At 39.3% G+C, this 12083-nt stretch overlaps 1 protein-coding gene across 2 annotated transcripts in view; it reads left to right on the top strand.

Annotated features, from left to right (window-relative positions):
• Positions 1-12083, top strand: part of WWP1 (WW domain containing E3 ubiquitin protein ligase 1) — a 115198-nt gene that overhangs the window by 76642 nt on the left and 26473 nt on the right. For both annotated transcript variants that reach the window (XM_082674618.1, XM_082674619.1), the window contains exons 12-16: positions 5705-5759; positions 5844-5928; positions 6058-6186; positions 11379-11454; positions 11563-11634. In XM_082674618.1, the coding sequence (XP_082530744.1) occupies positions 5705-5759; positions 5844-5928; positions 6058-6186; positions 11379-11454; positions 11563-11634 (417 nt within the window). The remainder of the gene's footprint in view (positions 1-5704; positions 5760-5843; positions 5929-6057; positions 6187-11378; positions 11455-11562; positions 11635-12083) is intronic.

The following is a 12083-nucleotide window of genomic DNA, read 5'->3' as shown; positions in this document are numbered from 1 at the left end:
TCTTGTTCCTGATCTTAGTGGAAATGCTTTCAGTTTTTCACCATTGAGGATGATGTTTGCTGTGGGCTTGTCATATATGGCCTTTATTATGTTGAGGAAAGTTCCCTCTATGTCTACTTTCTGCAGGGTTTTTATCATAAATGGGTGTTGAATTTTGTCAAAAGCTTTCTCTGCATCTATTGAGATGATCATTTGGTTTTTCTCCTTCAATTTGTTAATATGGTGTATCACGTTGATTGATTTTCGTATAATGAAGAATCCTTGCATTTCTGGAATAAACCCCACTTGATCATGGGGTATGATTCTTTTAATGTGCTGTTGGATTCTGTTTGCTAGTATTTTGTTGAGGATATTCGCATCTATGTTCATCAGTGATATTGGCCTGTAGTTTTCTTTCTTTGTGACATTTTGTCTGGTTTTGGTATCAGGGTGATGGTGGCCTCGTAGAATGAGTTTGGGAGTGTTCTTCCCTCTGCTGTATTTTGGAAGAGTTTGAGAAGGATAGGTGTTAGCTCTTCTCTAAATGTTTGATAGAATTCGCCTGTGAAGCCATCTGGTCCTGAGCTTTTGTTTGTTGAAAGATTTTTAATCACAGTTTCAATTTAGGTGCTTGTGATTGGTGTGTTCATATTTTCTATTTCTTCCTGGTTCAGTCTCGGCAGGTTGTGGAATTCTAAGAATTTGTCCATTTCTTCCAGGTTGTCTGTTTTATTGGCATAGAGTTGCTTGTAGTAATCTCTCATGATCCTTTGTCTTTCTGCAGTGTCATTTGTTACTTCTCCTTTTTCATTTCTAATTCTATTGATTTGAGTCTTCTCCCTTTTTTTCTTGATGAGTCTGGCTAATGGTTTATCAATTTTGTTTATCTTCTCAAAGAACCAGCTTTTAGTTTTATTGATCTTTGCTATTGTTTCCTTCATTTCTTTTTCATTTATTTCTGATCTGATTTTTATGATTTCTTTCCTTCTGCTAACTTTGGGGTTTTTTTGTTCTTCTTTCTCTGATTGTATTAGGTGCAAGGTTAGGTTGTTTATTTGAGATGTTTCCTGTTTCTTAAGGTAGGATTGTATTGCTATAAACTTCCCTCTTAGAACTGCTTTTGCTGCATTCCATAGGTATTGGGTGGTCGTGTCTCCATTGTCATTTGTTTCTACGTCTTTTTTGATTTCCTCTTTGATTTCTTCAGTGACCACTTCGTTATTAAGTAGTGTATTGTTTAGCCTCCATGTGTTTGTAATTTTTACAGATATTTTCATGTAAGTGATATCTAGTCTCATAGCGTTGTGGTTGGAAAAGATACTTGATACGATTTCAGTTTTCTTAAATTTACCAAGGCTTGACTTGTGACCCAAGATATAATCTATCCTAGAGAATGTTCCATGAGCACTTGAGAAAAATGTGTATTCTGCTGTTTTTGGATGGAATGTCCTATAAATATCAATTAAGTCCATCTTGTTTAATGTATCATTTAGAGCTTGTGTTTCCTTATTTATTTTCATTTTGAATGATCTGTCCATTGGTGAAAGTGGGGTATTAAAGTCCCCTACTATGATTGTGTTACTGTCGATTTCCCCTATTATGGCTGTTAGTATTTGCCTTATGTATTGAGGTGATCCTATGTTGGGTGCATAAATATTTACAATTGTTATATCTTCTTCCATTGATCCCTTGATCATTATGTAGTGTCCTTCTTTGTCTCTTTTAGTAGTCTTTGTTTTAAAGTCTATTTTGTCTGATATGAGAATTGCTACTCCAGCTTTCTTTTTGTTTTTTTTCTGCGGTATGCGGGCCTCTCACTGTTGTGGCCTCTCCCGTTGCAGAGCACAGGCTCTGGACACGCAGGCTCAGCGGCCATGGCTCATGGGCCTAGCTGCTCCGTGGCATGTGGGATCCTCCCGGACCGGGGCACGAACTTGGGTCCCCTGCATCGGCAGGCAGACTCCCAACCACTACCCCACCAGGGAAGCCCTCCAGCTTTCTTTTGATTTCCATTTGCATGGAATATCTTTTTCCATCCCTTCACTTTCAGTCTGTATGTGTCCCTAGGTCTGAAGTGGGTCTCCTGTAGACAGCATATATATGGGTCTTGTTTTTGTATCCAGTCAGCCAGTCTGTGTCTTTTGGTGGGAGCATTTAATTCATTTATATTTAAGGTAATTATCGATATGTATGTTCCTATTCCCATAATACTTAATTGTTTTGGGTTTGTTATTGTAGGTCTTTTCCTTCTCTTGTGTTTCTTGCCTAGAGAAGTTCCTTTAGCATTTGTTGTAAAGCTGGTTTGGTGGTGCTGAACTCTTTCAGCTTTTGCTTGTCTGTAAAGGTTTTAATTTCTTCGTCAAATCTGATTGAGAACCTTGCTGGGTAGAGTAATCTTGGTTGTAGGTTTTTCTTCTTCATCACTTTAAATATGTCCTGCCACTCCCTTCTGGCTTGCAGAGTTTCTGCTGAAAGATCATCTGTTAACCTTATGGGGATTCCCTTGTGTGTTATTTGTTGTTTTTCCCTTGCTGCTTTTAATATGTTTTCTTTGTATTTAATTTTTGATAGTTTGATTAATATGTGTCTTGGCATGTTTCTCCTTGGATTTATCCTGTATGGGACTCTCTGTGCTTCCTGAACTTGATTAACTATTTCCTTTCCCATATTAGGGAAGTTTTCAACTATAATCTCTTCAAATATTTTCTCAGTCCCTTTCTTTTTCTCTTCTTCTTCTGGGACTCCTATAATTTGAATGTTGGTGTGTTTAATGTTGTCTCAGAGGTCTCTGACACTGTCCTCAGTTCTTTTCATTCTTTTTTCTTTATTCTGCTCTGCAGTAGTTATTTCCACTGTTTTATCTTCCAGGTCACTTACCTATTCTCCTGTCTCAGTTATTCTGCTATTGATCCCTTCTATAGTATTTTTAATTTCATTTATTGTGTTGTTCATCATTGCTTGTTTCCTCTTTAGTTCTTCTAGGTCCTTGTTAAATGTTTCTTGCATTTTCTGTACTCTATTTCCAAGATTTTGGATCATCTTTACTATCATTATTCTGAATTATTTTTCAGGTAGACTCCCTATTTCCTCTTCATTTGTTAGGTCTGGTGGGTTTTTATCTTGCTCCTTCATCTGCTGTGTGTTTTTCTGTCTTCTCATTTTGCTTATCTTACTGTGTTTGGGGTCTCCTTTTTGCAGGCTGCAGGTTCGTAGTTCCCGTTGATTTTGGTGTCTGTCCCCAGTGGCTAAAGTGGGTTCAGTGGGTTGTGTAGGCTTCCTGGTGGAGGGGACTAGTGCCTGTGTTCTGGTGGATGAGGCTGGATCTTGTCTTTCTGGCGGGCAAGTCCACGTCTGGTGGTGTGTTTTGGGGTGTCTGTGGTCTTATTATGATTTTAGGCAGCCTCTCTGCTAATGGGTGGGGTTGTGTTCCTGTCTTGCTAGTTGTTTGCATAGGGTGTCCAGCACTGTAGCTTGCTGGTTGTTGAGTGAAGCTGGGTGCTGGTGTTGAGTTGGAGATCTCTGGGAGATTTTTGCCGTTTGATATTATGTGGAGCTGTGAGGTCTCTTGTGGACCAGTGTCCTGAAGTTGGCTCTCCCACCTCAGAGGCACAGCACTGACTCCTGGCTGGAGCACCACGAGCCTTTCAGCCACATGGCTCAAAATAAAAGGGAGAAAAAGTTGAAAGAAAGAAAGAAAGAAAGAGTGAGAGGGGGAGGGGGAGGGGGAGAGGGAGAGAAAGAAAGAAAGGGGATAAAATAAAATAAAGTACGATAAAATAAAATAAAGTTACTAAAATAAAAATAAATTATTAAGAAAAAAAAGTTTTTAAGTAAAAAAACAAAAAGAAACAGACGGACAGAACCCTAGGACAAATGGTGAAGGCAAAGCTATACAGACAAAATCTTACATAGAAGCATACACATACCCATTCACAAAAAGAGAAAAAGGGGAAAAAATAATATATCTTGCTCTCAAAGTTCACCTCCTCAGTTTGGGATGATTCGTTGTCTATTCATGTATTCCACAGATGCAGGGTACAGCAAGTTGATTGTGGAGCTTTAATCCGCTGCTTCTGAGGCTGCTGGGAGAGATTTCCCTTTCTCTTCTTTGTTCTCACAGCTCCCGGGGCTCAGCTTTGGATTTGGCCCCGCCTGTGCGTGTAGATCGCCTGAGGGCGTCTGTTCTTTGCTCAGACAGGACGGGGTTAAAGGAGGCGCTGGTTCGGGGGCTCTGGTTCCCTCAGGCCGGGGGGAGGGAGGGGTACGGATGCAGGGCGAGCCTGCGGCGGCAGAGGCCGCCGTGACGTTGCACCAGCTGAGGCCCGCCGTGCGTTCTCCCGGGGAAGTTGTCCCTGGATCACGGAACCCTGGTGGGCTGCACAGGGTCCCGGCGGGGGAGGTGTGGAGAGTGACCTGTGCTCTCACACAGGCTTCTTGGTGGCGGCAGCAGCAGCCTTAGCGTCTCATGCCCGTCTCTGGGGTCCCCACTTTTAGCTGCGGCTCGTGCCCACCTCTGGAGCTCCTTTAAGCAGCGCCCCTTATCCCCTCTCCTCGCTCACCAGGAAACAAAGAGGGAAGAAAAAGTCCCTTGCCTCTTCGGCAGGTCCAGACTTTTCTCTGGACTCCCTTCCAGCTAGCCGTAGTGCACTAACCCCTTCAGGCTGTGTACACGCAGCCAGTCCTCTCCCTGCCCTCCGACCAAAGTCCGAAGTCCAAACCTCAGCTCCCAGCCCCCCGCCCGCCCCAGCGTGTGAGCAGAGAAGCCTCTGGGGCTGGTGAGTGCCGGTCTGCACGGATCCTCTGTGCGGGAATCTCTCCGCTTTGCCCTCCACACCCCTGTTGCTGTGCCCTCGTCTGTGCCTCCGAAGCTCCCCCCCTCTCCCCCCTACCCCAGTCTCTGCCCACGAATGGGCTTCCTAGTGTGTGGAAACCTTTCCTCCTTCACGGCTCCCTCCCACTGGTGCAGGTCCCATCCCTATTCTTTTGTCTGTTTATTCTGTTTTCTTTTGCCCTACCCAGGTACGTGGGGGGTTTCTTGCCTTTTGGGAGGTCTGAGGTCTTCTGCCAGCGTTCAGTAGGTGTTCTATAGGAGCAGTTCCACGTGTAGATGTATTTCTGATGTATCTGTGGGGAGGAAGGTGATCTCTGCGTCTTACTCTTCCGCCATCTTCCTCCCAATCTAGGCATTTGTTTTAAAAAGAACTGTGATAATTATTTTATTTTTAAACAAATAATGTTACCTCATTTTAACACTACAATTTTCTTTCTTTTTTTTTTCTTCCATTTTTAAAGTCTTTATTTAATTCGTTACAGTATTGCTTCTGTTTTATGTTTTGGTTCTTTGGCGGCGAGTCATGTGGGATCCTAGCTCCCCGATCAGGGATCCAACCCACACCCCCTAACACTATAATTTTCTATATGCTCTTTTCTCATGTCATTTCACTCCTGTGGACTATTATGGAAGGGCTAAGAGATTAAAGTACTGATGTCGATATATTATTTCTAAATCATTTTAGAAAAACTATTAATTTTATCACTTAATTGACTCCTCTTAATTCATGACAGTTTTAGGACTTTGTGTCTTGAAATTATTATATTCACATTCCTTTATCGTGTTTTTTAGAAAATTATTATAAAATGTGATTCTGCCAAGTGCTTAAGTTTATGCTTTTATATTAAAAACCTGTTTTTTAAATTTCTCCTCCCAACCCTTTTCTCCAATTAGGCTTCAATGTTAGCTGCAGAAAATGACCCATATGGGCCTTTGCCACCAGGCTGGGGTAAGCTAATATGTTGTTGGTAAAAATACCTGAAATGTATATATAGCAAATAGTTATTAAATGCTACGCTCACTCTGTTTTCAGAAAAAAGAGTGGATTCAACAGACAGAGTTTACTTTGTGAATCATAACACAAAAACAACCCAGTGGGAGGATCCCAGAACTCAAGGGTATGTATATACTGCAGCCTTACTTAAGTGATCTTACACATGTCTGAAGATGAAATCAAGTAAACCTTGATTCAGACATTTTTAGCACCTAGAAAATGATCACCTTGTGACTGTAACTTTATCTTTTAGCCTACAGAATGAAGAACCCCTGCCAGAAGGCTGGGAAATTAGGTATACCCGGGAAGGCGTTAGGTACTTTGTTGATCATAACACAAGAACAACAACATTCAAAGATCCTCGCAATGGGAAGTCATCTGTGTAAGTGAAGTTCTTAAATGCTGTTTAATGAGGATATAAAGTTTCATTTCTAATTTAGCGTCAAGTTTAGCAACAAATTTTACTTTGTGTATTAAGAAAATCTACACAAGTAATACCCTAGTATACCTGCCTTTGCCCTACTTTATTACAGAATGGATTTGTGGCACATAATTCCTTAATAAGAACAATAGCAAATATTTAGTGATTACTATGTGCCAAGGATTCTTTTAAGCACTTTATATAAATTAGCTTTTTATCTTCCAAAAATTCCTTGAGGTAGATACTGTTATTTTCCAAGTGTAGAAACAGGCTTAGGGAGCATAACTAACTTTTGCAAAATCATAACGGCAAGTAATGGAAGTGGTTTCAGACCAAGGCAGTCTGTCCGCAGAGTGTGCTCTTAAGAGATGCATCATGCTGCTGCAACGTCAGAGAATGAGACATTCAACAAAATTGAATTTTCCAGGTAAAAAATAGCTTAATTATTTGAAAGATCTCTCCTTCATCCTTACTCTTAGGTGTGACATCTTTGCATCACTAAGAAAATAGAAGCAGCCATAAAGTTTTTTACAAATTCCTACTATTACATCTATCTGCCTACCAGTATCTGTCTTCCCTCTTTGTTCTAAAGATGAACTGTCATTGTTCCTATCAAAGGCCAGTCCCTCTGGTGGTACACTAGATCTTCCCCCTCTTTTCCAATTAACTGCTCCATGAGTGATCATGTTTCTGTCTTCCATCTTTCTCTGATGAATTATTCTCATCATCTATTAATTCTCTTAGATTGAAAATGAACAAGTAGAAAGCCATAACTCTTCAACTTATAAATCCATTCAGTGAAAATTCATTTTTATTGCCACCCTTTACAAGAAAACTAACTGAATGAGTTGTCTCTATATTGCTGTTTCTAATTTCTCTCTCAGACTGACAACAAGGAAGTTTCACTGACCCTGACCTTTCTAAGGGTACCAGTGACCTCCACATAGTTGAGGGGTTGTTTTGCAGTTCTGTTTTGACACAATAAGGAGGATTTGACAAAAATTTCTCTCTCCTGGCAAAAGTATCAATAGTACAGGCACTCAACTTTCATGATTTCCTTCTGCCTTTTTGGTCTTACTTCTTCCTCTGTTTTTTGGGGTCCTCCTTTTCTCTTTAGCCTGTTAACATTGAAGTACCCAGAGCTCTGTCCTTAGATCTCTTTCCTTTTTTGTCCATGCTCATTCTCTTGGTGAATCTTATCCAGTGTCATGCTTTTTAAAAAATTTCTATATGCTGATGACTCACAAATATTATCTCTAGCTTTTCACTTCTCACTTGAAATTTTGTTTCATATATTCAGCTGCTTACTTGATAACTCTGTTCATAAGTTTTTCCTGATAACTGCCGTCAATCAGGCTTGTTCTGCCTGGGCTATTTCCATCTCAGTTGAAGGCAAGTCCACTCTTAGATGTGCTTGAGCCAGAAATCTTGGAATTATCCTCAACTGCTCTTTCTCTGTTACCTCACATACAGTCCATCAAGAATTCTAGTTACCGCACCTTCAGAAGGTATCCAGGACCAGCTGTGTCTCGCCACATCCACTGCCACCACTTTGGTCCAAGCTACCACGCTCTCTCACTTGGAGTGGTGCCTCTTAAGTATTGCTCTGGTTTCTACCCACACCTCACGTAATACTATTCTCCATAAAGCAGCAAGACTTTTTAATTTTTTTCTTTTAATTTAAGTAAAAAGTTATTCCTTTGCAGAAAACCCTTCAGTGGTTTCCATCTCAATCAGAGTGAAAAGCAAAGTACTTACAGTGGCCTCCAAGCCCTTATGGCATCTGACCCCTATTACCTCTTCAACCTCATCTCTGATATTTCTTCTCATTCACTCTGCTTCAGCTTCCCTGGCCACTTAGCTGTACCTCAGACATCTGAGGCTTCCACATCTCGGCTTTCATTTCCTCTGCTTGGTATGCTCTTTCCCTCAATATTATCTATATGGCTTATGCCCACCATGTTTTTGCTCAAATACTGCTTTATCTGTGAACACTACTCTGTTTACCCTTTTCACAATTTAAAAATTCTTCCCCACTTCACTCCTTGTCCTTTTTTTTTTTTTTTGCGGTACGCGGGCCTCTCACTGCCGCGGCCTCTCCCGCCGCGGAGCACAGGCTCCGGTCACGCAGGCTCAGCAGCCATGGCTCATGGGCCCAGCCGCTCCGTGGCAGGTGGGATCTTCCCGGACCGGAGCACGAACCCGTATCCCCTTCATTGGCAGGCGGACTCTCAACCACTGTGCCACCAGGGAAGCCCCACTGCTTGTCCTTTTTACACTGCCTTTTCTTCCTTCTTGAGGAGCGGGAGTAGTGAGATATTTATCCCCTTCTAACACTGAATGTATATTGATAGTATACTTATTCATTCTATTTCTTGTCTATCTCCTTCACTAGTACATAGGCTGCACAAAACAGGTATTTTAATCTGTTTTATTAACCAATAATACTCTCACTATCTAGAATAGTGCCAGATACATACAGTGCATTCTGTAAATATTTGTTGAATGAATTCACTTGAACCTGACAACAAAAGAGAACATTTTCCATCCATTCCAAAATGTTCCCTAAGACTCTGAAAGTTCTTTATGCTTCTCTCTTGTGACTAGTCTCAATGTGACTAGAACCTATCCCTACATGCCACCCACCCTGCTTCTTCCCTCACTGGCTAGCTGAACTGGGTGACTGGATATCACTTCTTCCTAGGAACTCAATTTTGCTTTGCTTACTCTCTCCAGCAATATTTGTTTCGATTTCAGATTAGTTTTAAGATGTGGTAGAATTTCCTTTCGTGTCTCTTCTATCTAGAGCCTTTCTCCTCCTTGGATTTAAGGGTTGTCAAGAAGTTTTTTTTGAAATAGTCAGGGGGGCTTCCCTGGTGGCGCAGTGGTTGAGAGTCCGCCTGCCGATGCACGGGACACAGGTTCGTGCCCCGGTCTGGGAAGATCCCACATGCCCTGGAGCGGCTAGGTCCATGAGCCATGGCCACGGGGCCTGTGCTCCGCAACGGGAGAGGCAACAGCAGTGAGAGGCCCGCGTACCACAAAAAAAAAAAAAAAAAGAAATAGTCAGTAGTAGACTTTAGTATTTTATTTAACTAACTTCTTTTTTTTTTTTTAATAACATAGCTTTTTATTTTTGCAATCTAATATATGGTTGAAATCTAAAATGTGGTTGAAACCATGGCCTCCCAAAACGTGTAGAAAAAGCAACATATACCATCCACAGACAATTCCTGTTGCCAGTCCTGGTGTTAACAACAAAATTCAATTTTATATTTTTATATTGTAGGTATCATGCCTACATGATGACATGTATCATGCCTGTTGGTTTTTTTCCTCCCCCGCAATCTACATTCCTGCAAATCCTAATGTCAGTTTATTTTTGTTTTCTAATAAAAATGTAAATCTCAATATGTTAGTGAGAATTAACCCTTTTTTTTTAGTCCAAGGCTTTTATTGAGCACATTATTATAATTTTTTAATCATTAAAGATCTAAAACGTATAATATGAGTAAGACTTTAGGAATTTATATTTAAAGTTTTTCCACCTACTTACATGTCCAACAATAAGGAATTGGTCCAATAAGAATTAACCCTTTGAAACATTTTTTTCCCCTACAGTACTCTGTTAGGACTGCTGGATTATTTGAAAATCTGTCAGGTTTTTTTTAATATCCTTTTAAAATTTTTTTTAATTTTATTTTATTTTGCAATATATTTGATTTACAATGTTGTGTTAGTTTCAGGTGTACAGCAAAGTGATTTAGTTATACATATACATGTATCTATTCTTTTTCAGATTCTTTTCTGATATAGGTTATTACAGAGTATTGAGTAGAGTTCCCTGTGCTGTACCCTTGTTGATTATCTATTTTATTTTTTAATATTTTTTTGCCAGGCAAAAGTATTTATGTGTGGATTTACATTTTTTCCCCCCAATGGAAAGGTAGCTTTAATGTGCTAAAAGGATTCTTTTGACCTCTAGCTAAATTTGGGATGTTACAGAAGTTCCCTGAAACATCTCAAAGAGAGAGATTAAACTAATTAGATTTATTTGGTATGTTGAATTACATGGGAAGCATTGTCAAATGAGTGATGATAAACCTTCTTAGGTTATATGGGTAAATGTTATTAATATAAATGTTCTAGAAATTATATGCAGTTCCTAAAATTGGATATGTCCTGGTATAATGTTATGTCATAACTTTAGTTATTATCTTAAGATGTTATATGTTGCATAAATAACCAAATTTCTTGGTCAATTGCATTGTAATCAGGTCTTTAACCATGCCATTTTAAGTCTTTGACATTTATATTACTCTGATGCTTTTACAAAAATGAAGATCTTCAAGAAGGTTCATAGAAAGGACTTTTTTACAAATACAGGTTTCTGATAACTTTTAAATCATACCACCAAACTGGGTAAGAAATTACAGAACTCTAATGGAAAACCTGATGGCTTCATAAACTGCTAACAAGAGATCAGGATCAATAAGAATTAATTACATGGGACTGAATGAACTGATGAGTACAATGATGTTTTATGACTTTTGTCTGAAACAGTAGTGGCTTTTAATATTTTTTTTCCAAATATGAGGAAACCTTTCCTGTTAAGCTAACTATGACTATGTATCATATACATAAATATTTAAATTCTATCACATATTATCACTGTTTTATACATTTTTTATTTATTTTGAGTTACCAACATATTTAATTTTGTTGCTGCTTCTCCACTCTGTTATCTGGGATTGTACCCCTTCTTCTTAAAAAATACTTTTTACTATTACCCTTTAGTTTGTTATGCTAATGACAAATCTGTTTTTGATTTTCTGTAAATGTTATCATTTTTTTTCCAAAAGATGCTTTTGCTTGCATACAATTCTTAGGTTTGCTGTTACATCCTTTTGGCACATTAACTAACTTTCTTTACAAACGATCCATCCATACACATAATCTCCCTCTTTGTGTATGTTGTGTGTCCTCATTGCTCAAGTCTCTGTTGGCCCACTAAATATATCTTTACTTCTCTCCCAACAAGTAACCTTCCTATGGTCATTTGTAGGACCCTGGTACACTCTAATTTCATACTAAATGTTAAATATCTAGCTTTATTATGAATTAACATATGGTTTGTTTTTGTTTTTCTTTAGAACTAAAGGTGGTCCACAGATTGCTTATGAACGCAGCTTTAGGTGGAAACTTGCTCACTTCCGTTATTTGTGCCAGGTACTACGGTGGTAAATAAATCTTCTGTTCATAATCATTTAGTTTTATCTTTACCCAATACATGTCCTGTAACTTACATGATATTACGATATTATTTTTTGTTTTTAGTCTAATGCACTACCCAGTCATGTAAAGATCAATGTGTCCCGGCAGACATTGTTCGAAGATTCCTTTCAACAGGTAAGAAAGATGTTATCAGAATAAAATTGTACAGTCAGCCCTCTGTATCGGCAGGTACAGCATCCATGGATTCAGCCAACAGTGGATAGAAAATATTCCAGGGTGGCTTGGAAGGGGGACTCCAGAAAGTTTCGAAAGGCAAAATTTGAACTTTCTGCAGCCAGCAAATTCAGGCATACCTTGCTTTATTGTGCTTTAGTTTATTTCGCTTTGCAGGTACTGTGTTTTTTTACAGATTGAAGGTTTATGACAGCCGTGTGTTGAGCAGGTCTCTTGGCACCATTTTTCCAACAGCATTTGCTCACTTGGTGTCTCTGTGTCACATTTTCATAATTTCTTGAAATATTCCAAACTTTTTCATTACTATTAATTTGTTATGGTGGTCTGTGATCAGTGATCTTTGATTTACTATTGCCAAAAGATTATGACTTGCTCAGATGATAGCATTT

This window comes from Grampus griseus (genome assembly GCF_964374135.1).
Source record: "Grampus griseus genome assembly, chromosome: 17".
Lineage (NCBI taxonomy): Eukaryota > Metazoa > Chordata > Mammalia > Artiodactyla > Delphinidae > Grampus > Grampus griseus.
Note: the sequence above shows the minus strand (reverse complement) of the source record. Positions and strands in the feature narration are given on the sequence as shown.